Genomic DNA, 23,969 nt, shown 5'->3' on the forward strand with positions numbered 1-23,969 from the left:
CAAAGAAAAAGCCAGTGATGGATGAGCCCAGGCCCCACCTCCCGCCCGATCTCCCAGAAGTCTGCACGCAGCGGGAGGCGAGAATCCCCTTCCTCTGGGACAGCTGGAGGCCACGATACAGGGCTTGAAGGGCGAGGCTGGTGGCCGTGGAGGGCTCCGCGGGGGCCATCCGTTTGTCTGTCTGGGGGAGCGGGTCCGTGTGCCGGGCCATCAGACCTTGGCCTCCAGCATCTCCAGGAAGAGTTTGTGCATGGGCACCTTGCCCTGCAGCTTGACGCTGTAGAAGTGCTGCACGGCCTTGGCGGCCGTCTGCCGCAGCAGGGGCAGCGTCAGCAGCAGCTTGCCCGTCCTCCGGGGCTCCTCATGGCGCTGGCTCAGCTCGTAGTCCTGCAGCGCCTCGTGCAGCAGGTCCTGCAGCTTCTGGACGGCCTCCAGGTCCTCAATGTACATGGAATCTACGGGCACAAGGGCAGGTCAGTGGCGGCCCTGGAGGCTGGGGTGCCTCGGGCCTCTGCTTTGCAGCCTTCAAAAGCCTCACTTTACAGAAAAGGAAACTGAGGCTCAGCATAGTTAAGCTACCCATCGAGGTCACCGAGGCCAGTGATGAAACCGGGCTCTCTATCTGCAAAGGACCGTTGGTTGGTGAGAAATCGCCACAAGGAGGCAGAAGACCCCGAGGGGCTTGACTGTCAACAAACCAGGCACTACCCCGAAGGTGCCAGGTAGACTCCAGAGGCAAACTGGGGAGCTGGAATCCTGCAGCCCTCATTTTAGGCAAATTCTGTAATTTCTCTGACTCATTTTTCTCATTTGTGAAATGAAACAGTCATGCCTCCCTCCAGGGGTTAAAACAGTTATTAGAGGTCAGGATTTAAATGAGAATTTGTCACAAAGCAAGTGCCTGTGTAGTAGTATCATCACCATGACCGCCACCACCATCACCAATGCCACCACTACCACCGCTGCCACCATCACCATCACCACTGTCATCACTGCTATTAATGCTGCTACTGCTGCCAGACGCCAGCTCTTCGGTGCAGTCAATCACCTTACAAAACAAGGGTTATGGAATACAGAGATAAAGGGACCCTGTGTCTGGGGGCCCTGTGGTAGGGTACATGGTGATGGGCTGAGATGGCATGGATGACATGTGGGACACAGGGGTAGAGGAATCTGGGTGGGGGCTGGTGGTGTTGAACTCAGGCTATAAAGGTTCAAAAGAAATTTACCTAATACTCAGCAGGTCAGGGAGGCACCCTTTGACAGCTCAGGTGAAGCCAACAGAATCTCCTAGAACCCACTTCCTAGCCTTGGAGAAAATAATGCACCACTCTGAACTGCAGTTCCTGGTGCTCACCAAAGGTGGGTGGGTAAGGGTGCATGTGAGCCCAGTGAACTTTAAGTTCTGAGTGGATGTCCAAGGAAGGCGGGTGACCTACAGGTATTTGTCCACAAGAGCAGGGCGACCGCTGTGCACGCGAGGCTGGTGTATGAGCATAGACTGCAAAGGGCAGCTGCACCAACTGGCTGACCTCAGTGATGCCCTCTAAGCGTCCGTATCCACACTCAGGCCCTGCCTCCTGCCTCTCTCTTGGGGGGTCGGGGTAAAATGCTAGATAAGGCTTCGGAGTCTTAGATGTTGTGACTCAGGTTCTCTGAGATTATATCCTCTTTTGTAAACTGCTGCAAATAAGACCATATACTCGATTACCAGACCCCTAGTAAAAGGTACCTAATAAGTGTGGGCTATTAGTGTAATTGTGACGGCAGATCAGAACTAGTGCTCTTGCAGGCCTGGGGTATTACTGGCCCCATATCCAAGACGCCTCCCCATTATTCTGCCACTTGTTCCTTTGTGTGTTGGAGAGGAAGCCGGGCTCCACTCCACACTCCCGGCTGTTCATGGAGCGTGCACCCACGACGGTCCCTGTGAGGCTGGGAGCCCCCACCGAGGCTCGCCGCCTGCCTCCAGTCATTCTTCTCCAACCCCCACGCTCCCCAAGGAGGCCAAAATTGGCAGCTGCCTTCGACCAAAAATGAAATAAAATAACATTGTAAGATTAATTTCTTCGCAATCCATCAGCAAGTCTGTATCGATGGCATTGATAAACTGTTAATTACAAAATCAATAGCTATGAATTTTTTCTGCTGTCAGGGAGTCTTGGAGATGGCCAGGGCTGGGGAGTGAAAGACGACCATGGCAGGGTCCCACGGGGCTGTGCTTTGGGGCCACAGCCATCTCCTGTGCTCCCCCAGCCTCACGTCAACCCCTGCATCACACCGAGTGGTCCTATCCTGTGTACCAGCTGTGACACCCATGGTGGTCTTTGGGGCTGCAAGGACCTCTCCAAAGACCTGCGCGGGCCCATCTCTCCTCTGTCACCACTGCCTGGTTGACTTCCCCACCCCTCTGCCTGGACGGGTCACTCCCCATACCCCTCATAGCTTCCTGCCTTGTCCCTATCACATCACAACCCACAGCCCTGGAGCCTCCGCTCTGACCCCAGACGCTTTGTTAGCCTAAGCCCCCAAAGGGCTGCTCTTGACCTGTTTCCTGCCTGCACCTAATTGTTCAACATTGCAGCGAGGGCCTCGAGGGGCACCAACTCCTCCTCCTCCCCCTTGAGCCTCCTTGTACCTGCATGTAAGCTCCAGAATGGCCTGGTAGATGCCACAGGGGCAAGGAGTCCAGCTTCCAGGAGCCCCATCTTCCCTGACAAAGTGTGTTGCCAGACAAAGCTCCTGGTGAGCTGAAATTCAAGGTGTGCTCGTGCTCCGAGCCACCCTGCCATGCTATGGGACTGTCTGGAAGGTTTGGCACTGAGGGTGGGTGGAGGAGATAGCTGAGTGGCCTCCTACCTCATCACGATCCTCTCCCAGCCTGGACAACTTAATCTCCAGGGCTGGAGTGAAGGGGTCAGGAGGGTCCAAAATCAAGGCCATGCCCTCTGGGCCCTGGCCAGCCTGGCTGCCTCTGGCTGTGCTACCCTGGCCCTCTGCCCTCACTGTGTCCCCGCGTCTGCCCATCCCAGCTTCTGGCCCCGTGGCAAGGGCTGCTTCAGATGCAACCCTCTGAAGAGGTGAGCACTGGGGACGGTGAGGCGGTGAGACCCTTCTGTGTGTCACGAAAAGGTAAAGACCTGTCACTGCATTTGTCAAAAATCTACAGAACTAAACAGAGTAAGGTGGGGTGGAAACGATGGACTTTTGTTAATAATAATGTATCAATATTGACTCATTAATTGTAATAAATTGCCACACTAAGGCAAGATGTTAATAATTGGGGAAATTATGTACGGGGCGGGGTGATATAGGGACTCTATAGTATGACCTGCTTGATTATTCTGTCAGTCTAAACTCAAAAAAAAAAAAAAAAAAAAAAAAAAAGCCAATAGCACTAGCATTCTCCAGCAAAGAATACATTCCAATTTCGGGATTTTAAGGTGTAAATGGTCTCTGTGGAAGCATGTAAAAGCTTGATTATTATTTTGCCTAAGTTTATTCATGAAAGAGATTGGAGCTAAAAAATAAAATGCTTCATTCTCTGTATTGGCCCAGGCTCCCCTGCAGCAGAATCTTAGATGGTGTTTCTGTGTGTGGGATTTATGGAAGGCTCACTTTCCAGAAGAGAGGGAGGCGGGTAAGGGCGCGGGGTGGGGAAAAGGCAAGGTAAGGACACAGCCCAGGGGAGTTGAGGGCAGGGAGGGGAGGGGAGGTCTCTGATGAAGAGGGCCGCTACGAGCTGTTGGCAGCAAGACTCAGCAGCTGGGACATGGGTGCACTAACCCGTAAAGGGGTTCTAAGAGGGACACCAACAATGCCCCTGAGTTTGCTATGAAGCCATGTTAGGGGGAACCAGCTGTCCAGTTCTGCCAGGGGCTAAGGCTTTTCCAGACAGGGGCTTTGGTAAAAGCATGATACATCAAGCACACTGGCTGGTTACCCCACAGTCTGTTCCCCACCTCCGGAACCAGCTCTCCCTTGTCTGTGTGATTATGCTTTGTTCCCCGATATCAATAACGATAACAATTGATATTTATTGAACATTTCCTGTAGGCCAAGCACTGGGCTCAAGTGTTTTACATTCAGTGCTTGGAGGGGGTCCTGACTATCCCCACTTAACACACAGTACAAAGAAGGTGGCCAACTTGCCCAAGCTCACGCTCCTACTAAACTTGAGTCCACCTGACCCAGATGTGGAAAATCAACTCTACCACACGCTGCCCCACAGAATGGCATGTGTTTGATGTCATTCTCCTCCTTCTGCATGCCCCCCCAGCACCCAGCATGGTGCCCTACCTAGTGGACACCCTCTAAAAGTGGACATAGTCTACATTCAAGCTCACTCACCACATTCCCCAATGCCCAGGTCCACTCCCCAGATGGTCAAGTCAGAAGTCAGTGGGTGCTGGGGAGACGGAGGAAGGCCTCCTTTGAAGGCCAGACTACACAAGTCAGTTGGAAAAGCTCTCCCCTGCTGCCTGCCTGAGCAGTAGGATTGGGAGATTCAGGGAATGGCATAAAGGGTTGGTTTTGGAATCAGAGGATCTGCATTCTAGATCTGACACTCTTTATCTATGTGGTTCTGTGCAATTTGCTTTTCTTTTTCAAGTCTTCACTTCCATATCCATAAAATGGGGTTAAATTAATAAGAACTTTGCTCACAGAATTTGTGAGAATTAAGTAAATTCATGGCTCATTTAACAAGCTGAGCACTTAACATGTGCCAGGCGTATTGTATGTATGATATAAATAAATCCCTTCCATCGTCTTGTGGATGACTGTCCCTATTTTGCTGGAGAAGAGCTAGCACAGAATGAAACAGCTTGTCCAAGTGGTAGAGGTGGGGCTTGACTCCTAGCAACCGGACTGTAGAATCTGTGTCCTTGGCCAGGCCACTGGCCTGGACGTCAAGGGCTCAACATAGCATGCTGCAAACTAGGGCTTAGGAAGCTCTCCACCAACGCTGGCCTGCAGCACCACTGTTTGCACTCCAGGCCACCCCTGATGCAAGAAGCTCTAGCAGCTTCATGCCCGCTCTACCACTCACAGACCCAGAGCTGTGCTCCCAGCCCACAAAGACCCCCTTAAAGCTCTCCCTGTATGTCCCACACCCACCCTTACCTGAGTTGGCCAGGGCCAGGGCCTTGAGGGTCACAAACTCTTCCTTCTCCACCTTGAGCTTCTTGTACCTACGCACCAGCTGCAGGATAGCCCGGTAGAGCTCTAGCAGCCCTGCGAGGCGGGAGTGCTCCTCGTCCATGATGTAGTCCTCTGCATACACCAGCTTGTCATCATAGGGCAGTGAGCGGTACACGATGCCAAGGATGAGGATCTCCATCCAGGCACTCTGCAGCAAGCTCATCTGGTCCCCCAGGGAGAGGTTTGAGAAGCCTGCAAGGAGTGGGGGAGGGAGATGGTAAGAAGAGGGCAGGTCAGGGCCCCCCCTGGGACCTGACTGGCTTGGGGGGTAGGTTCCCAGGCACCTCTGGATCCTGCCCCTCCTCCCTCTGTTCCTGCTGGACTCAGTGTCCTTCCCGTGGAGAATGACTCAGACCTGAAATTCATGGAAAAGGCTTACATAATAAGGGCTCAGTCAATGTTGACAGTTACTATCATTATTATTGTTAGTTCTGTGGTATTTTTCAAATGTCTGGAGAGGCTTTTTGATTAATTAAATGCACTTGTAATTTAAGAAGTTATTGAATTATAGTAGAATCGGAGGCAGTAGCCTAGAGGACCCTCCTGTCTGAGGGTGGGGGTAGGTGGCCCCGGCTTGCCTCTGTTCAAACCAGGGTTAGTTTTGATGTTTTAAAGTGACACTTGATCTTCGATGCAGTCTCAGCTGTGGGAGACCACGGGTTCCAACCGGAACTGAGGACTCAGCTGTTCCCGGCTACAGAAGGCCCCAGTGACCACAGCCTGGGGCAGCTAAGAGCTCCGGAGCCCCCAGGATCAGGGGTCACTTTCTCACAGGGCAGCTTGTTCTCCCAGGGGTCAGACCTCACTGCCCTGACCATTATTCTCCATCTAATGATGACCCAGCAACCCACGTCTTGTAAGCCTGGACTCACAGAGCTGCCTCCTCACGCTGACTCCAGAGGGGGTGGGTGGGGGTGGAGATGGCTCCAGAATTGTGAGTCTGTCTTGTGCCCTGTGCTGGGATTGCCTGGACTTGAAACTCACACCCCACTCGCCATCTGTAGACCGACCTTGTGAAAGCTGTGCAACTTCCCCTGCCTCAGCTTGCTCATCTAGGAAATGGGTATCTGGGTGCCAGCATCAGAGTCTGAGTGAGACAGTGATCACAGCACAGCAAGGCGCTTACTGAGCTGACTGTTATTAAGAACGAGGGGATGAAAGCCTTCATTTGCAAAATAATAAACTGGAATTGCATGACAACTAGGCAAAGTCAATGAAAATTGAGAGAGCAAGAGGCGGAGGAGGGGAGGAGGAGGAAGCTGATTTTCAAACCTATTGGTCACTAAACACAAGGCTTCAGCCAGAAGTTCCATGGCTGATTCCAGCAGTGACCATGGCCGATGTCCTGGAGGAAGGAAAGTATCAACAGAGCCATTTGATCCTTGTGACATGGGCAGCTGAAATTTCCAGAGAATTTTGCCTCCGAAACCCCGTCTGCTGCAGGGCTCTGGGGCTGGACCTTGAGGACGAAGAGAGACACGAGGGAGGCGGTGCTGCAGGATCCTGAGCAGGGAGGCTGATGGCTGGGGCTGCTACTATGGCTGCTGTCACCAGGGGCTGTGGCATGGCTCTTGTGCCCCCCGGACATGTCGGGGCCTGAGATGGCCCATCACTCTGAGTACCCCACCCTCCCTCATCAGCTACCCTGTGTCTGTAAAAATCATTGTCCCTCCTATTTTCCCATCTGTGAGTGTTTCACCTTGGGGGGCCCTCCTGGGGCGCTCCCTTCACTTGGCAGGCCACCCTCTCCCGTGAGCATCCCCTTAGTCTGCTGATCGACCTGTTCCACCCAAGCCACGGATCACCACCTGGCGGCTGGCATTGTGGGTGAGCGACAAAAGGGCTGGCACAGTTCCACTGACTGACACGGAGTGAGCCTGGATTGATGTGCCTTCTAGGGGACAGGCTGTGACACAGAGGGGTCAGGATCCCCTTGTGGGGAGGGTGTGTGGCTGCCTGTGGTGGCAGGGAGAGCCGGGAGGTAATAAAAGATAGATAGAAATGGACATCCAATTTCCCTTATCGGGCCTCTGAGCAGGAGAGGCCTTGGGCGACATTAATTAACAGATACCAATCAGCCAGCACATGGGGGGTGTGGATGTAGGAAGTGTGGGGCTGCACTGGGGGGTCTGAGAGCAGACAGACTGGGAGGGAAGATGTAGGAGGTGGACAAGCGAAATGAATAGACAATTGAATTGGAAGGAGGCAGAGCGGGAGGGTGAGGTGGGAGCTAGACTTCTGGAAATGAAGACGGAAAGACCTGAGAGGCATCACGGTCACCAGGAGAAGGGCAACAGCAAGTTTCTGCCCCTTCATTCATTCATCTGCTGAGCACCAAAGTGCAAGCCACGGGGGGCATAATGGCAGCTCAGCCGGGGACTGGCTGCTGTGTTCAGCAGCTTACAGTCAAGAGGGAAAGACAGCAAGTACTACGTTACCATGAAGTTTGAGTGTGAGAAAGCTGCGGCAAGATGGAGAGTTCTATAAAAGCATGCAAGGGGAGGGAGGGGATGTCTGGTCCCAATGCAAGAGTTATTAAAGGCTCATGGCGGGAGGGACTTCTGAGGAGCACACAGCAAGCACAGTACGACTGGAAGGACATGGCAGAGCTGGCTGCTCTAAGCTCCCTGGATGGGAGCACGGTCTCCAGATGCTCATCTTCCAGCCTGCTGCTGAGCACTTTTATTGGTGCAAAGGGGCCCAATAAAAGCTCGTAGCAAAGAAAACATGGACAGACGCCCATGAAGCTTGACTCCAGAGTGACAAGGAAAAGCACCAAAAGAACATGGCTGGACCCATGTAGCCCCTTAGACGCAAGTTGGGGTTCAGCAACCTTTACCTGTCTTGTAGGCAAACAGAATCAGGAGCAGGATAGGTGCAGAAGGAGGGAGGGCAGGAGGGTAGCAGTGCCTGGCTGAGTTTTGTGCCACCACCAAAGGAGGTCCTGCAGGCCTGGGTCCAAACCTCTCTTGCTAGGCTGGTTTGAGTAGGTGACTCAGCCCCTGCACCCACCTTCAGCTTCTTCAAAAGAAGCTGGAAATAGCTTTGCAAAACCAAATGCACACACCAAGGTGCTGAATAACGAACAGAAGCAGCTTCATTTTATGCAAGAAAAGCGAGAGATACTTGATATTTTTCTAACATTTGAAAAAAGAAACACGAAGGAAAAATGAGAAACAAAAACTATTATTTGTAGAAGGAAGGAAGGAGGAGCAGGGGAGAGGGACAGAGGCCAGGATTCTGGGCATACATTTCTGTCTAGCTTTGGTTTATGAACCTGTCCGTATTTAACACGTCCAAAAATAAAATCACATCAAGCATAAAATAAAAGTTATGCTCCCTTCAACCTAGCAATCCTACAGCTAGGAATTTCTCCAAGTAAAGTATGTGTAAATACACAAAGATAAATGTGAGGGGGTGTTTGTTAGATCACTTTGAAATGACCCAAATGAGGAAACCACCTCACTGCTAGCGTCATATGGGTACTTGTTAAATAAACGTAGTAAAGGTTATTATTAGTTAAATGAACGGCAGCTCAGAAGTCCATACACAGAGTGAGGGAGGACTGTTGGAGGTGGGGAGAGGCCCAGGAGTGTAAGGAGAGGGTGGCAACCAGCCCAGATGGCCTATCAGAACCTTGTTTCTGGGAACTACTGGCTGTGACCCCAAGCAAGCCCACCCACCTTGCCTGTTGCTGCATCTGTGAATGGGAATGACAATACTACTGACCTCATAAGGGTTGTTTGGATTAAATAAGCTAATATATGAAACATTTAGAACACCGTTTAACATTAATAAGAGCTGCTATTTTATATAGTTCAATGAAAAAAGGAGAGAATACGAATGAAAACACACACACACACACACACACACACACACGTTTCCCAGAAGGATGTGTAATAGGAGGGATTTGCAACAACTCATTCCCAGCCCTCACACTTTCCTTTATTTAAATCCAAACAAAGGCTGAAAGGGGTCCTCCAGGGGTCCTCCCTGCCCTTCAGCAAAGCAACCTGCACTTCTGCTTTTCTAAGCTGGGCTGGGTCTCTGCCTCCATCAAGTAATTAGCAATTCTGGGAAGAAATGGTGCTGCAGGCAGAGGCCGGACTGTGGCCCTGGGAAGGCAGGACTGTCCCCCGCCTGGCTGACCCCAGCTGGAGCTGCCTCAATGCGCATGGGCCCTGCCCAAGCAGGCTGCTCAGTGCCCTTCTCCACAGGGTCTCCTCCTGGACCCCAGTGGCCACAGGAAAGTTGCTTTATCTGCACCAACAGATCTAATAACATTCAGAATCTTCCCAAGCCCCATCCCCCAGTGATTTGACAGCATGAGCTCCTGGAATTTAAAAAAAAAAAAAAAAAAAAAAAAAAAGCACATAATTTGTGGCAAGTGGAGTTCATAATCTGTTAATTTATTATCGTTTCTGTCGACCTGGAGGGCCATTAGCAGAGGTAATAAAGGGAGATGTAATTATAGGATCTGAGGCCACTCCAGACACAGCTGCTGTCACTCGGCAGCCCATATTTCATTGGCCGCTGGCGTTCTTCTCTCCCCAGGGTGAGCCAGACGGCAGCTACCTGGGAGCAGGGTCGCTGGGGGACCCTCCATGAGGAGGCCTCAGGGGGTCCCCTGCAGAGGCCGTGCACTTGTCAGTCTGGGCAGAGCTGGGTTAGTGTGACTCCCCAGGGCCTGCAGGAGGAGGGGCTCCTGGCTAGAGCCACCCCGTGGCTGCCCAGGATGGGAGGAGAATCAGCTAATAACATCTGGATCCTGCCATTCATCAAATGATACCCACTGCCTAACCACGGCACTGCTGGCTCTTGTTCCCATTTCTCAATCATGGGGAATAAGCAGTGGACTTGGGCTTGTCCTCTGGGCAACCGATACTTGGAAAACCAGCCCAAGGCACAAACCAGCACCGCGATTGACTCAAATAAGAATGGCGGCTGCTCTGAGCAAATCCTACTCAGCCCCAAGTTCCTCTCAGAACTCGCCCTTGTGAAAGTGTCCTCCGTGTGTAAAAGGGAGGGGAGTGCGGGGAGGGAGTTTGTGCTCAGATGATCTTTCCTTCTGGCTAAGCCGGTGGCTTAGTGCCCGCATGAATATGTCAGCAGCAGTGTGCAAACTGGTGTCCACAACAGCCGAGTGACCTTCTGGAATCTACCTCCATGGCCCTTGCTCATGGATCCTGAAGGTCTAACTTATGTTCTTCTCTCCCTCTGCAGCTCACAGTGCTCCTCCTAACTCTCCCTGCATTCCAAGGTCAGTCGGTCCTCACTGAAGGTCATGAATAAGATTGTTTTTTTTCTCATCAATATTATAATGAAACATATTGAAGGAAACTACTGGAGCTGCTGTACTGGCCTTATGGCATAGGATAAACAGGAGATGGGAAAAGGGTAGGAGGAGAGGAAATAAGACTGGCTGTAGGGTGACAAACTATTAAAGCAGGGTATGGGGAGTTAATATATTTAATCTACACTTGTCTATTTGAAATTTTTCATGAAAAGATTTTTGGTGTTTTATACATCTCCACCTTATTTCCAAATGGGATACTTGGGGCCAAAATTTACCTAATTCTTTATGGTTAGCAGACACAACTTCTAGCAAGAGACTGTGCATACAGTGAGTGCTCAATAACTGCATGCAACAGCAACAATGAAGTGTTCTCTGTGTGCCAGGCTCCAGGCTAGAAGGCAGAGGGTGCTGAGGAATGAGACGTCATGTCCTGAGCTTCAGGAAAGAGGCATGAACTCCTGGTCAGCTCGACTCCTGAGCAGTCTTAAGGAGTCCGTCATTCTGTCTGTCTGTCTGTCCAGCTACCACAAGGGGCAGGAATCCACACAAATCCTGGGATCTTTGAATGTTATCAATTGTATATCCAATTGTATATCAATTGTATATCCTGGCTTGCATCCTTCCCACTCAATCTCTCTCTGTAAGGGCTAGTGAACAGGTCTTCAGGAGTTTAACTCAATTTGTTTAACTGTATCAGACACTTGATGGGTCACTGTCCTTAATATGAGATTTACATGCAGTGGCAGGAGAATCTGCTAATTCATTTTACCTTTAACAAGGTCAGGCCCAAATAATTTGGCATGCAGATTTATGCAAAATAGGCAAATTAGCGTGTGAGCCAGAAAAATAAGCCCCTATGTTTATTTTCTTGATCATCCTTTATTAAGCACCCACTACATGCTGGGTCTGGGTGAAGTGTCAGCCAGGAACCTGGCGACAGAGGCTCCATTGTGATTGTCATTTCACAAGCCCTGACACTGAAGCTCAGAAAAGTGAAATATCTCGTGCATAGGCCAGGAAAAGGCCAGGACAGGGCTGGGATCTGAGCCAGGTCTGTCTGAATTCAGTTTGAGTCCTTAACCCCCATTCTGCTCTACCCACTGCCCTGTAGCTTTCCCACAGACAAGAGACGACGCTGGGGGAAGCCCGGAAAGGTGCATGCAGGGAAGACAATGCCTCTTCAATTCCACCCCCTCAGGTGCTGTGGGCACGGGTGGTAGAAAGAAGCAGTGGCCCAGGGCACCGCCAGGGGCCACTCCAGAGCCACGGGTCCTGGCAGATCTGCTCAACCCTGAAGAGGAGGGTGTGTGTGGGGAGGGGTGGGGGGCAAGAGTAAGGGGAGCCGTGCCCGATTTGGCCCTGGGTTAGTAGAGCAATCCAGGCTGAGGGGCCTTAAGTACTGGCCTGACCCCACATGTGTGCTGAATCAGCCCAGGGCCGATTGAAAAACTACTGAGTGTGTAATCTCAAGAGGCTGAGCTCCTTAGTAAGGGTGCTCTAGCCAGATTCCCAGTGGGGCCCTCCTGAGTCAGGATGCCCAAAGGCCCCCCAGGGAGTGCCTGCGGAGGGAATTCTAGGCTCCCTACTGCCTACTGGACACCTCCAAGCCCCTCTGCCAGGAAGCTCCCTCCGGTAAGCTGTGCGCACAAAGTCTGAGGTAAGGACTTTCTCACGCACCGCAACCAACAGTGGGTCCTGGCATCTAAAGTCTAGGACCCCGCATTACATAACCACACCCACTATCTTCATCTCAGAGTGAGGACAAGCACAAGGGATCTCCGGGCAGGAAGATGAACTGCCCTGTGTCCCACAGATCGTCAGCCTCCCGAGCCCACGGCGGTGGCTGCCCAGAGACAGCAGGTCATCTCCAGCACATGGAGCCAGGGTGTCAGGACCTAAAAATCAGCTCACATCATTTAGCCAAAACCAGAAAAAACTGAAGGAGGGGTGCTGAGCCACAGGCTTGAGAGAGAAGTCCGTATTACCCACAACATGTTCATGATACCTACTTCCCAAGCCAGAATGACCTTGAATCACAGAATCCAAATCAAGAGACAGGCCTCCCTTAGAGATCAGGCAGGTGGTCTTAGTGCCATTAGCACCGGCGAGAGTTAGCATGCACCAAACACTTCACACGCAGACTCGAATTTCGTCTTCACATATGAAGAAAGCCCTGCTGCTAGCCTGGTTTGCAGGGGTAGGATGACCGGCCCCCAAGATTTGCAGCGAGTATGCAGCTGACAGAGAACCAGAATCCCAACCTGATTCCCAAGTCCATGTCCTTAGCCACTCCACTCCCCCTGCCTCTTTTAGGAAGCAAGAAAGTCGATTCCTCTTCTGCATCATTTGCCAGCATAATTCCCATGAGGTCTGTAAGAAAACTCTGCTCTTTGGCTTTTAAGGATTCACAGAATGTGCTCTTTGAATGTTATCAATTGTATATCCAATCACGCCCCCTCAAGAGTGATAACTGGTTCTGAAGAAGAACAAGCAGTTCCAGAACTCAGCAGCTCAGGAACAGGACCAAACCTTGGGAACACCTGCCACCTCCACCTGCACAGGACGAGGAGCCCAGGATAAAACAGGTCTGGAAGGTGTCACAGGCCTCTGGTTCCCGGCCCCAGGGAGAGGGGCTGAGATTCCCTGGCCAGCCTGTCCCCTGACCCACTGGCTCACCTGGGATGTGCTTGGCCCAGCCAATGATGACCACAAGCTCCCTGTCCGCCAGGTCACAGAGCGTGGTCAGGGCCTTGATGTCGCCCTCTGGCATGCCGGGGGGAGGCATGGCATAGAGCTTGTCCGGCTCTGCCACCAGCAGGTAGGAGACGATCTTGGTCACTGCAACAACCAAAGGGGGAAAGTCAAGGCCTGGGAAAAGACGAAAGGATCAGAGTGGGAAAAGTGGGGGTTCCAAGGAGCCCCAGGAAAGTCAAATGTGGTTGTAATCTCCCCTTTCTGACCGCACAAGGGTGCTGGCGGTAGTGACTGGGCAACTGAGAACTTTCTCTTCAGAGGAAGTTTCCTGGTGAGTTCTCCCAAGCGGAACGTGATTTAGAGGCGGGGCTCATGCTTGCCAGCACTGTGCATCGTTTGCGTCATTCTGTGACGTCCCCTATGGAAAGGTCTTCTGAAGGAAGCCTGATGTATCGACACCAACTCCAGGCACCGATGTCCCCTCCCCGAGACCCACAGTGTCCCACAGCCCAACGGTGGGAAAATGGCATTTCCCCAAGAGATGCGGATGCCCCTGGCACAGATGCTGACAATAGATGGGCCGCCCTGGCACTCACATGGCTTTTTAGTAGGTGGAGAAATCTGTAAGCTCAGGTACGGGCTGCTCTCTGAGTCCAGTCGCCGCTTGTACTTCTGACGGCCTCCACGCACCCGGTCAAGGCGCACACCTGTTGGGGAGGAAAGAGAGACCACTCAGAGCTGTTCAGCGTCACCGGGGTATAAGCACTGACTTTGCACTTCAACACTGGTTGAAGTTGACTCCTTGAGGGGTCATGTCCAGATGGCCTTTCTCAGTCGCCCCTGGCGGGCATCAGGCTAGGTGGTTAGGCCATCCTAAAACAACTGCGTAAGAGTAATGGCCCATCAGGGCGGTCCAGCCTGGTCCTACCTGTCTGGATTCAGGATCCTCCTGAAATCCACCCCAAGCAACTTTCATCCCTTGAGACTTTCTGTCTCCAGAAGGGACTGTACAACAAAAGCATCCTCCCAGAGCTGGGGAAAGAGAACACACTGTACCAGATCGGTGGGCGACTAGGGGGTGCAGTTAAGCTGCCGAGAGAAAAGACATCCTGGCAACACCGCAAAAGACCTACAAGGATTTCAAACATTCTACATTAGAAGCATAAATCTGGGTGGACACTGCTAACTAGAGTCAGTTTCTTGGAGATTCTAGCATGGAGCTCGGGAGTGTCATCCATCTACACCAAGTTCCCTGGACAGGAAAGCAGGTGCCCCTGGTTATATCTGGAAAATCAACCTGAAGTCCTTTGACAGCAGGTGCAAAAACAGGTGTGGCCACCTCCATTTCCAGAAGTGAGGCCCTGTCCTGGAGAGATTGTGAGGTCACCTCATGATGTCCACACTACCTTCTAGAAACCTTTTCCTTTTATTCCTTACCATAAAATAAGTCTTGATTAAAACCCATAAAGGCTCAGAGACAGAGACAGAGTTCTAAGAGAAAGAAGGCTTGGTGATGCCTTCAGTCCCTAAGGGACTGTTACTAGTCAAGTTAGACTTCTGTTCCTGTCCTCAAAAGTCAACAGCAGCACCTTAGCACCCAGTCTTGGCTCTGGCACCTCCCCTGCCAGCCCTATCAGTTCAGGCCTTCCTTGGGAAGAGGCAAGAGAAAGGCAGGAATAACTTGACAACAGGATTTAGATCCTACTCATACTGCTGATGGTTTCTGGTTATTTCTTGGAATGCGCAACTACTAAATTTAAGTTTCTGGATCAAAAAAGGAAGTTTCCAAGAGTCTGAGAGCAACTGAAAGTAAAGTTACCTTGTTTACTGAAAGGACAGGGACAGTCTCTTTAAATGTGATTGCCCTAAAGGCACTTGGGATGGGAAGTGGTGACATTGTTGCCCCCTAGTGCTTCCCATCAGGGTTCAGAGCACACCCTCCCTCTGGAGGGCAGGAGGAGGCAGAGCATCCATGCCCAGCCCAGCGGACTGCCTGAGGGAACTTCTCTTTGGGGTCAGGCGCTGCTTTGCATTGTCATCAGCAGCCTCTTCATTACCCCCAGGTCTGGAGCTTTTGTACTTGAGGTTGAACTTGACCACAGTGAAATATTTTCAAGATGAAGGTCAACCCAGCATCCCACCCCTGCTTCCTATTTAAGGCAGTTCCCCTATTGTGATTGATTTTGTTGGGTGCCTGCGCCCAGCCACCTCAGTGCGGGAGAGGCTTTCCGGTCTACTCTGGAACATAAAGCATGCACTAGTAACAAGTACAGCCAGCTGGCCTAGAATCAGGATCAAATGGCACAAAGACGGAGAAAGGATGAGGATTGGGAGTGGCGCAGGGGGCAACAGCGGTGCCCCAGCAGCAGTAGTCGTGCGGAAAGCCCTGGACCAGACTCCAAAATAGCACATCTCCTGCGCCTGGGCTCTCCAGGGCTCCCTCTGACCCTTGTCTTGTAACAGGGTGGTCCCCAGGAAAGGGGGAGGTTCCAGGTTCCCTGCCCCACCCAAGGGAGAGTGGAGCTGAGCAGGAAGAGGAGAAGCTGCAGAGGAGACTGAGGAAGGAAGCAGGATGGAGCCAGAAGGAGACCTGGAGGAGGCGCATGGAGCCTAGAGACATTTGAAGAAATTGCGCTTGTCTCTTGGTCGTGGACTGTGGTGAGACCCGTGGGGAGGTGACCATGGCAGCTTTTATCTTGATGTTGATTTTGCTCTTTTCCTTCCGGGCTTGTCTGGTTGTTTCTGACCCTTTTCTGTGGGTCCCCACTGGAAGATGCTTTAGACTTGGGGCAGGCTTTGGGGCCTTGCTCTGGGCCAATCCCATTTGGACGGAGTTTTACCCACGAGGGGACGGGTAACTTTGGGTGCTTCACTTAGAAACTAGATTCTTTGCCTTTCCTGTATTGTTTCCAAATTGTATTAAAGTTCCTTCCCATTAAAGTCTCATATGTTTTGTGTTGATGTGGCGGATGGCAGAACCCTACATAGAATAGGCAGGTTTGCGGGGTTTGGGCTGCCCCTCTCCCTGTCCTATAACAGTCTGACTTCCAAGCATGGTCCTTGAACCTCCTGCCATGTTTCCAATGAGCTTCCCTTCTGCTGTGTGAGTCAGAATGTTTGAGGTCACAACTGACCACACCTCTGATTGCATTCTCCAGGGATCCAAGGATATGCAGGCAGGCAGCTTATCGGGGAGGTGGTCTCAGGAAGAAACTCAATGACAAGTTAGGTTCCTGAGGTTCCCATTGCGGGCAACTAAAGTTTAACTTCACTGATGAGCGGAGAAGACAGAGCACTTCGTCACCCTGCAGCAGATGAGGACGTTGGGGTATCTGGTCACCTCTCCCAGCAGTCACTGGCACTTGACATGTCCAGGCTGAGCAGATGGTGGTGAGACAAAGCCTGGGGCAGCATGCACCGGATGGAGTGTGTGTGCTGCCTTCCTTCTCAAATGTGGTCCAAGGCCAGCAGCTTCAGCAGTGTGTGGGAGCTTAGAAATGCAAAAATCTCAGGCCTGGCCTGGTGGCATCAGAGTCAGCATTTGAACAAGGTGATGGTGCATGAGCATCTGAGGAGTGCTGCGCTGCAGCATCCTAGTGGGTGGGGCTGTCTGATCAACTCCGTCAACCTTGGACCTGGAAGGGGACTCCCATCCAGCACAAGACCTAACAGAGCTGCGTGCCTGGAGGACTTGGGCTCACAGCTGCCCCCCTCATCCTCCCAGCCCCTTCGGGAGGGCAGAAGGGACAGGCACACAAAGGTGGGAAGATGCTTTGTCCTTTGAAAGAGTTCAGGGAAGAGCTCCCTGTTTAAAGGACCCCACCCATGCCACGGTCTCAAAGCAGCTCATCCCTGCTTGCTACACCCAATGACCCAAACCTCCCCTGAGCTCTGCTCTTCCACTTGGAAAGCTCACCAGACCAACAGTGAAAATGCTAAGCTTCAAAGTTTGTAAAGGACGGTAAGAATGGCTATTTCCGGAGTCCCTACCACGGGCCATGACCTGCTGTGGATTCACTTTCATGAGGCAGGACGGGCCCCTGCCTGCCCCACCTCACCGACTTCCTCTCCTAGAAACAGTCTCGTGGATGGTCCCCTCCCACCCAGCCCACCAGGCCCAGGCAGTTGTCAGCAAGAGGAGCCCGTCCCTTAGCAAGGAGATGGGCAGTTGCAGGAAGCACAGAACAGTCCTGCCTGCTCCTCCCAGTCCTCGGCACAAATGCTCCAGCCCATGGGATCCCATGATCCAATTACCCCGGGCTCATTCCCATCTTTATGGGTGATGCGGCATTGGCAAGGTTGGCCCTCTCGGTCTTGGTTTTACCAAGTACAGAGGCAATGGTGAGACCAGCTCACCTCACTATGTATGGCTTTGGTGTCAATCAAATGACATAACTATGAGAAAAGTCTTAGTACCTTGGGAAGTGATTCCAGTAGACCAGATACTGTCACCACTGTCCTGGGCACTCACCTGCCGGGGCCTGTAATATCATCAGTTCTTTGATCCAGTAAGTCCTAGAGGGCAGGACCCAGGTCTGCTACGTTTTTCTGAGCTCTCCCTCCCCCCATACTATCCCACAGTCGGGGCTGCTAATGATCATTTAGGGTGGAGGGGTCCTGTGGCATAGACCTGTGGCTCCCCATCCCAAGGACCCTCCTCCCACAGGTGGAGACTGGAACAGCATTGCCACCACCTGAGTAAAGTGGCCTTATCCTTCTGCCCACAGAAATTTTAGAGATTCCCAAAGGCGATTCATACCCTGGCTTCATCTTTGGTGGCCCAGGTTAATAGGGAGCAGCCTTTCCATACTGCCCCTGGCAGAGATGGCCACACCCTTCTTGGGTTCCATCTGTAATGTTCTATTACAGCTACAATGGTCAAAACAACCACCCTTCATAATGCATGTCTTCCTGATGAGTTGTGGACACCTCTTGGGCAAGGACTTTATCATTTATCTTTCTAGCCCAGACTCAGCACCCAGCCCATAGAAGGCATTCAAACGTCTGAATTAAAATACGCCCAGTTAAAATGAAGCCCTTGGTCTCAGAAGTGAAAGCCTTGTGTTCAGTCTTTCCCCAGCTTGCATTTGTTCTTTGAGCCTCCATAAATTCACTCCCTCAGGGCAGCTCATTCCTCAAGCAAGCTTCCGCTGTACTGAGCTCAGTCTGTCTCCGGATCACTTCTTACTTTCCATTCCATCCACTAAAAACTATTTCCCTTCCACAAGCAACACTGTGGATGTGAGCAACCTTGGACACTTCCCTTTCGTGGCCAAGCACCCTTTATTTTCTACACTTACAGTGTGTTCAGGCCGATCACCTCCCTATCTTCATGCATTTGTCTTTATTGATGTGGTATGGTCTGAACTGAGAACAGTCAGGTCCTCAAAAGCAAAGACAATGAACAGAGAACTGAATTCCCTGCACTCACCTAAACAAACATTGGTCAACTATGTTGATACTATCTGCCAATGGGTTTTTATATTTTCTCAGTATGATAGTCACAACTTTAGTGAATAATAAGCCCCTCCCTGAGGTCGTGGTACAGACTAGAGTCTCATGCTGAGTACTGCAGAAAGAGGTTACAGCATGGATCCTTTTAGAAGTAAATCAGCAATTCTGGGCCTCCCCGGTGGCGCAGCGGTTGAGCGATGGGTTGCGAAGCTGCCCACAGCCTCTGCGGCGCCGGTTCGATCCCCGGCTGCTCCCCGGCCACTGGAGGAGGGTCCCACATGGCGCGCAGACCTCTCCTGCTGCCCGCTGCTCCCCTCAGCAGTGTACTTCGGTCCTTCTGCCTGCTCTGCTCCCCGCTCTGGCTCTGGTGAGTTCTCTCACCCTCCCACGCTTCGGACTGTACCCAGTGCTTGTATAAACAAAACAAACAAACAAACAAATAAATAAATAAAACATGCCTCTATAAAAAAAAATAAAAATAAAATAAAAAATAAAAAAAAAGAAGTAAATCAGCAATTCTGATAGCTAGGTGTGACAGACATTATCTATCCAATTTTCATTCCGGTCCCCCCTTCCATGCTAACAGAACCCAGAATCTGTTCATGGAGACAATGTACACTTTACACTGCATCTCTCTGTTCCCCAGTTTCCCAGGTACACAGGACAGATCTTATGACCTGCTTCTGGCCAGTGGGATGTAAGGGGAAATCCATGACAGGGGTGTTCTAGAAATATCATAGCTTTTCTCATAAAGGAAGCAATGTTTGGTGCAGCTATTTTTGCCTTTGTCCTGTCCTAACCTGGAAGGTGAAGCCTGGAACTATGGCAACCACCACGCAATCATGAGGCAACTATGTGAGGACACCAGAGAACACTAGAGAAGAAAGACAGAAAAACTCTGAGCCTTTGACACTACAGCTGAGGAGCCAGTGCGGTGGCAGTGACTGGCACCTCCAAACTCTGGTAGTGAAGCAATGGATCTCGTTCTCCATGCTTAAGCCACTGGCAGGCAAGTCCTCTCTAACTTGGAGCAGAAAGCAATTCTACTGATACAACAGGCAATTACTTTTTAAATTAGACACGTAAGTCTTATAGACACATGCACAGAGAGGAACCTTGAAGTGAGGGTTGCCTTGTTGTGCCTGTTCTTATGTTAGTAAAATCTCTACAAAGTAGACTCAGGAAGTACATGAAAATACTAGTTATTTACAGTTGCTTTCCGGGGATTATTAGATAGCATCATCTTTTAATACTCGCTGGATTTAAAAGTAATAACACTTATGTGTAAAATAGAATTTTATATTTAATAATGCTTATATGTAAAATGTTCCAGATCATTCCAAATACTGTAGTAAGTACATACCATGTCTTAACCACTGCTGAACACTGCTCCATTCCTTAATATTTGCAGGCCAAAATTACAATATTCATGAGTGTGCCATGAATACAAAAGAAATTAAAAATCACTATTATACCGTTCCTAGGAAAATAGTCCTTTGAGCCCAGGACCAGATAAGGAGCTGCCTCCTCCATGGCCAACATAAACCACCCCCTCTCATTCTTTTTTTTTTTTTTTAAGATTTATTTTTTTATTTATGTATACAAGCATTGGGTACAGCCAGAAGCGCGGGAGGGTGAGAGAATTCACCAGAGCCAGAGCGGGGAGCAGAGCAGGCAGAAGGACCGAAGTACACTGCTGAGGGGAGCAGCGGGCGGCAGGAGAGGTCTGCGCGCCATGCGGGACCCTCCTCTGGTGGCCAGGGAGCAGCCAGGGATCGAACCGGTGCTGCAGAGGCTGCGGGCAGCTTCGCAACCCAGCACTCAACCGCTGCGCCACCGGGGAGGCCCCCCTCTCATTCTTATGGACACAAGTAGAAGCAAAAATTCACATCTACTGATTAACTGTCACCTGGTTCAGGCTTCTAAGCATTGCGTGCGTACTGTTTCACTTAGGACTGCAGCAATCTATAAGGGAGTTTCTGTTATTATCCCATTTCACACGGGCAGGGTGAGGCTAAGAGACATTCATTAACTTGCCAAGGCCACACAGGTAGAAACGCAGCCTGACACCAGAGCCCATATTGCCAACCACCCTGTCATCCTGTATCTCTCAAAGTGCCAAGGTCTCCATGGCCAAAGAAAAGCAGCCGAGAGACCCTGAGCCAGGCCCACACTGCACAGCCCAGGAGCATGGCTCACAGCAAATAGGCTTTCGTGGCGCCAGGGGCTGTGCTTCAGAGCAGGGACTGGAGGCAGGGACTCAGCCTTGAAGGGATGGTCTCCTCTGTCGCTGGAGGGAGGATTCTGCCCAGCGGCAGTTTGAAAACGCTGTGTATAATCTGCAGAAAGCCCCTACTATGGGTTCCCTGAAGTCAGAGCCAGGTTCAGAGCTGAGCAAGCAGCCTTGTGCGCTGGTGGGGGGCTGGCTGTTGTCAGTGGTGCCTCCAGTTCCCCACTCTACTCTGCCTCAATCCATCACTGGGGTTCCTAGCCCTCTGGCTTCCAACTAGAATTGCTGCTGGGAGGCACTGCAGAAGATCAGGGCCCAGGAAAGTTGGGGTATTTATTCCTCATTGCGGCCCCCACCTCCCTCCCATTCTGCTGGGCCGCAGTGTGACCAAGACTTTAAACTCTAAATACAGCCACAGTTCTCATGGGTTTCTTGGAGCAATTCCCACCCCATCTCTTCAGACTGGGGTTAAAGCCCCCCCCCCTTAGTTCCGGGGTACATCACCACCTCTGGTTGGTTTCCCCAATCCCACCCACCCCTCTGTAAATAGTTCCTTTCTGGGGATCCCTGGGTGGAGCTGTCTGTTCCTGCCTACTCCTGACCAACAGAGGAGGGAGCTGGGGTGTGCCTGACTACCCTGCAAGGAACGGGGGGGAGGGGGGGGGGTGGGGGGGTGGGGGCGCAAGATCACGTGAACAGGAAGAGTAACCCAGGCCTGGAAGTAAACGCCCAGGCCTTTCTGGCTGTGGCTGTGTTTGTTAAGAGTAGCCACTGTGACATGATCTAAGAGAGCTCTGAGGCAGATGAAAGAAGCACTAGGCTCAGGGTCAGGCCTGGACATAATCCCTGACTCTGCTCCTTACTGCCTAAGTGACCTTGAACAAGTTTCTTCGCCTCTCTGTGCCTTCACTTCCACATCTGTGAAACGGGGATAATAGTACTTATCTCCCAGGATGAAATGAGTCAATACCTGTAAAAGTCTTAAAATATTGTAGACGGCACACAGTAAGTGCTCAACAAATACTAGCTAATGTTACTATTATTAAATACTTTTCCTTTAAGCTATTCTGTGCCTTGACTATATCAGTGTCAATAACCTGGTTGTGATATTGTACTAGATGCAAGATATTACCACTGAGAGAAGTTAGGTAAAGGATATGTAGGAGCTATTATTTCTTATAATTGTATGTGAATTTATAATTACCTCAAAGTAGAAGTTTAATTAAGTATTTAGCTACTTGTGGAAATATAAAATGATGCAACCATTGTGGAAAACAGCTGGGTAGCTCTTCAAAAAAGCAAAATTATAATGACCTAGCAATTCTAGTCCTAGGTGTAATACCCAAAAGAAGTGAAACCAGGAACTAGGACAGGTACCTGTATGCCAATGTTCACTTCATCCAACATTACTCAACAATAACAAAATGGTAGAAGCAATCCAAGTATCCATCAAGAGATGAAGTGATAATCAATGGAATATTATTCACTCCTGAAAAGGAATGAAGTTCTGATACAACTTACCACATGGATGTACCTTCAAAGCATAGGGTAAATGAAATGAACAAGACACAGCAGGACAGATGTATGATTCCACATCCATGAGATATCTAAAACAGGCAAATTTATAGAGAAAGTAGATAGGAAGTTATGAGGGGCTGGGAAGAAGGAGAATGGGGAAATATTGTTAATAAGTACAAAGTTTGTTTTTGAGATAATGAAATAGTTTTGGAAAGAGAGTGGTAATGGTTGTAAAATAATGAATATACTTAATGCCTAACCCTATATACTTAACCCTAACCCTGAATTGCACACTTCAAACTGGTTTTCAGAACGGCAAATTGTGTTATATATATTTGCTACAATTAAAAAAAAAAACTAATAATAATAATATATCTAAAGCCATTGAGTTGTACACTTTAAATGGGTACACTGAATCTCAAGGGGTGAAATTTTTATCTCAGTAAAGCAGTTTAAAAAATTAAAACATACTTCACCTTTCTTGAGAGTAGTGGATGAAATAACATAAAATATGTGTAACAGCAAAATGCTAGGTACTCCATAGTAATTTTTCCCCTTTTATCTGCCTGTTGAAGGTGGTAGGGTCTGGCTTGAACTGCCAGCTTTCTCCAGGGAAGAGAAACACATCCTCTTGGTTACAACCACCAAGGTCAGGTATGCTAAAGAAAACCCCTTAAGATAGGCAGGTTCAGAGAGGTTAAGTATTGTACCCAGGGGCACACAGCTTCTCCTGAATATACCCACCAGGCACTGCAGCTGCATCTGTACAACTGGAGACACACTCTGCCCACTGGCTGCAGTGCCACAGGGCTGGCGTGCTTGTAGCCACTAGGTCCACCCCACTTCCCCACTTAGGATACAGGAAACAGCAAAGAAACTGCAGGGCCAGTCCAGGGCAGAAACTCCTTGGGAGGAGGCAAGTCAGGTTCCCCAGGTCCACAGTCCCTGTGCTGACCTCTAACCCACAGCAGGCACATCAGGGAATCCAGAGCCAGCGGCTGCCACGTCCTGGATCAGATGTCCACTTGCTGACTCGATAAGATCAGGCTTCTGACTTTTTTCTTAATGGCAGTAAAATAAGTCCTGCTTCCCTCCACCTCCCTCCTTTCATCTCGTTTTCCCTCCCAAAGCTGGATGCGATCCCAGTCTTTCGGAAGTAAAAATAGCCAAGTGTGCAGGCAGTTTAGGTTTCTTTCTTTTATACCCAGGCACTAAAAATAACTGGCTAAAGCTCTGCACCTGGCCAGGAGCCTGACCCCGGCTCTGCCCGCACATTTCTCTGCCCTCAGAAAAGGCTGAGATGGGCCAGGGAGGGAAGGGACTCTGAGCTTGCCGCTGTCCAGGTCCAAGAGCAGGCTCCCTCCTGACGCTGCAGTTTTCACAGTCAAGACCCTTCTTTCCCCACTACCCAGACACGCCCCTCACCCCCAATTCAACATCCTTGGTTTACTCGGATGTCAGCAGGCCTGTGTTTGTGCAAGGCTTCACCGTTTACAAAGCTATTTCCAGATCTCCCTTGTCGTGCTTGACAACGCAGAGGGAGGGGAGCACACGCTTATTATTCCCATGTGGGAA

The 23,969-nt window shown here is 50.6% G+C and overlaps 1 protein-coding gene across 4 annotated transcripts in view; it reads right to left on the reverse strand.

The window, feature by feature from the left end:
• Positions 1 to 210: 210 nt before the first annotated feature.
• ESRRB (estrogen related receptor beta) overlaps positions 211 to 23,969 on the reverse strand; it is a gene marked incomplete at both ends in the record, with an annotated part of 161,723 nt that continues 137,964 nt past the window's right edge. For 3 of the 4 annotated variants that reach the window (XM_084240794.1, XM_084240792.1, XM_084240793.1), the window contains 4 exons: positions 211 to 455; positions 5,125 to 5,394; positions 13,175 to 13,336; positions 13,789 to 13,899. In XM_084240794.1, coding sequence (XP_084096920.1) covers positions 211 to 455; positions 5,125 to 5,394; positions 13,175 to 13,336; positions 13,789 to 13,899 — 788 coding nt within the window. Of the gene's footprint in view, positions 456 to 5,124; positions 5,395 to 13,174; positions 13,367 to 13,788; positions 13,900 to 23,969 lie in introns of all 4 variants that reach the window. The other variant, XM_084240795.1, reaches the window with a different exon arrangement.

Source organism: Talpa europaea (genome assembly GCF_964194135.1).
Source record: "Talpa europaea genome assembly, chromosome: 8".
In the NCBI taxonomy this organism is placed as follows: domain Eukaryota; kingdom Metazoa; phylum Chordata; class Mammalia; order Eulipotyphla; family Talpidae; genus Talpa; species Talpa europaea.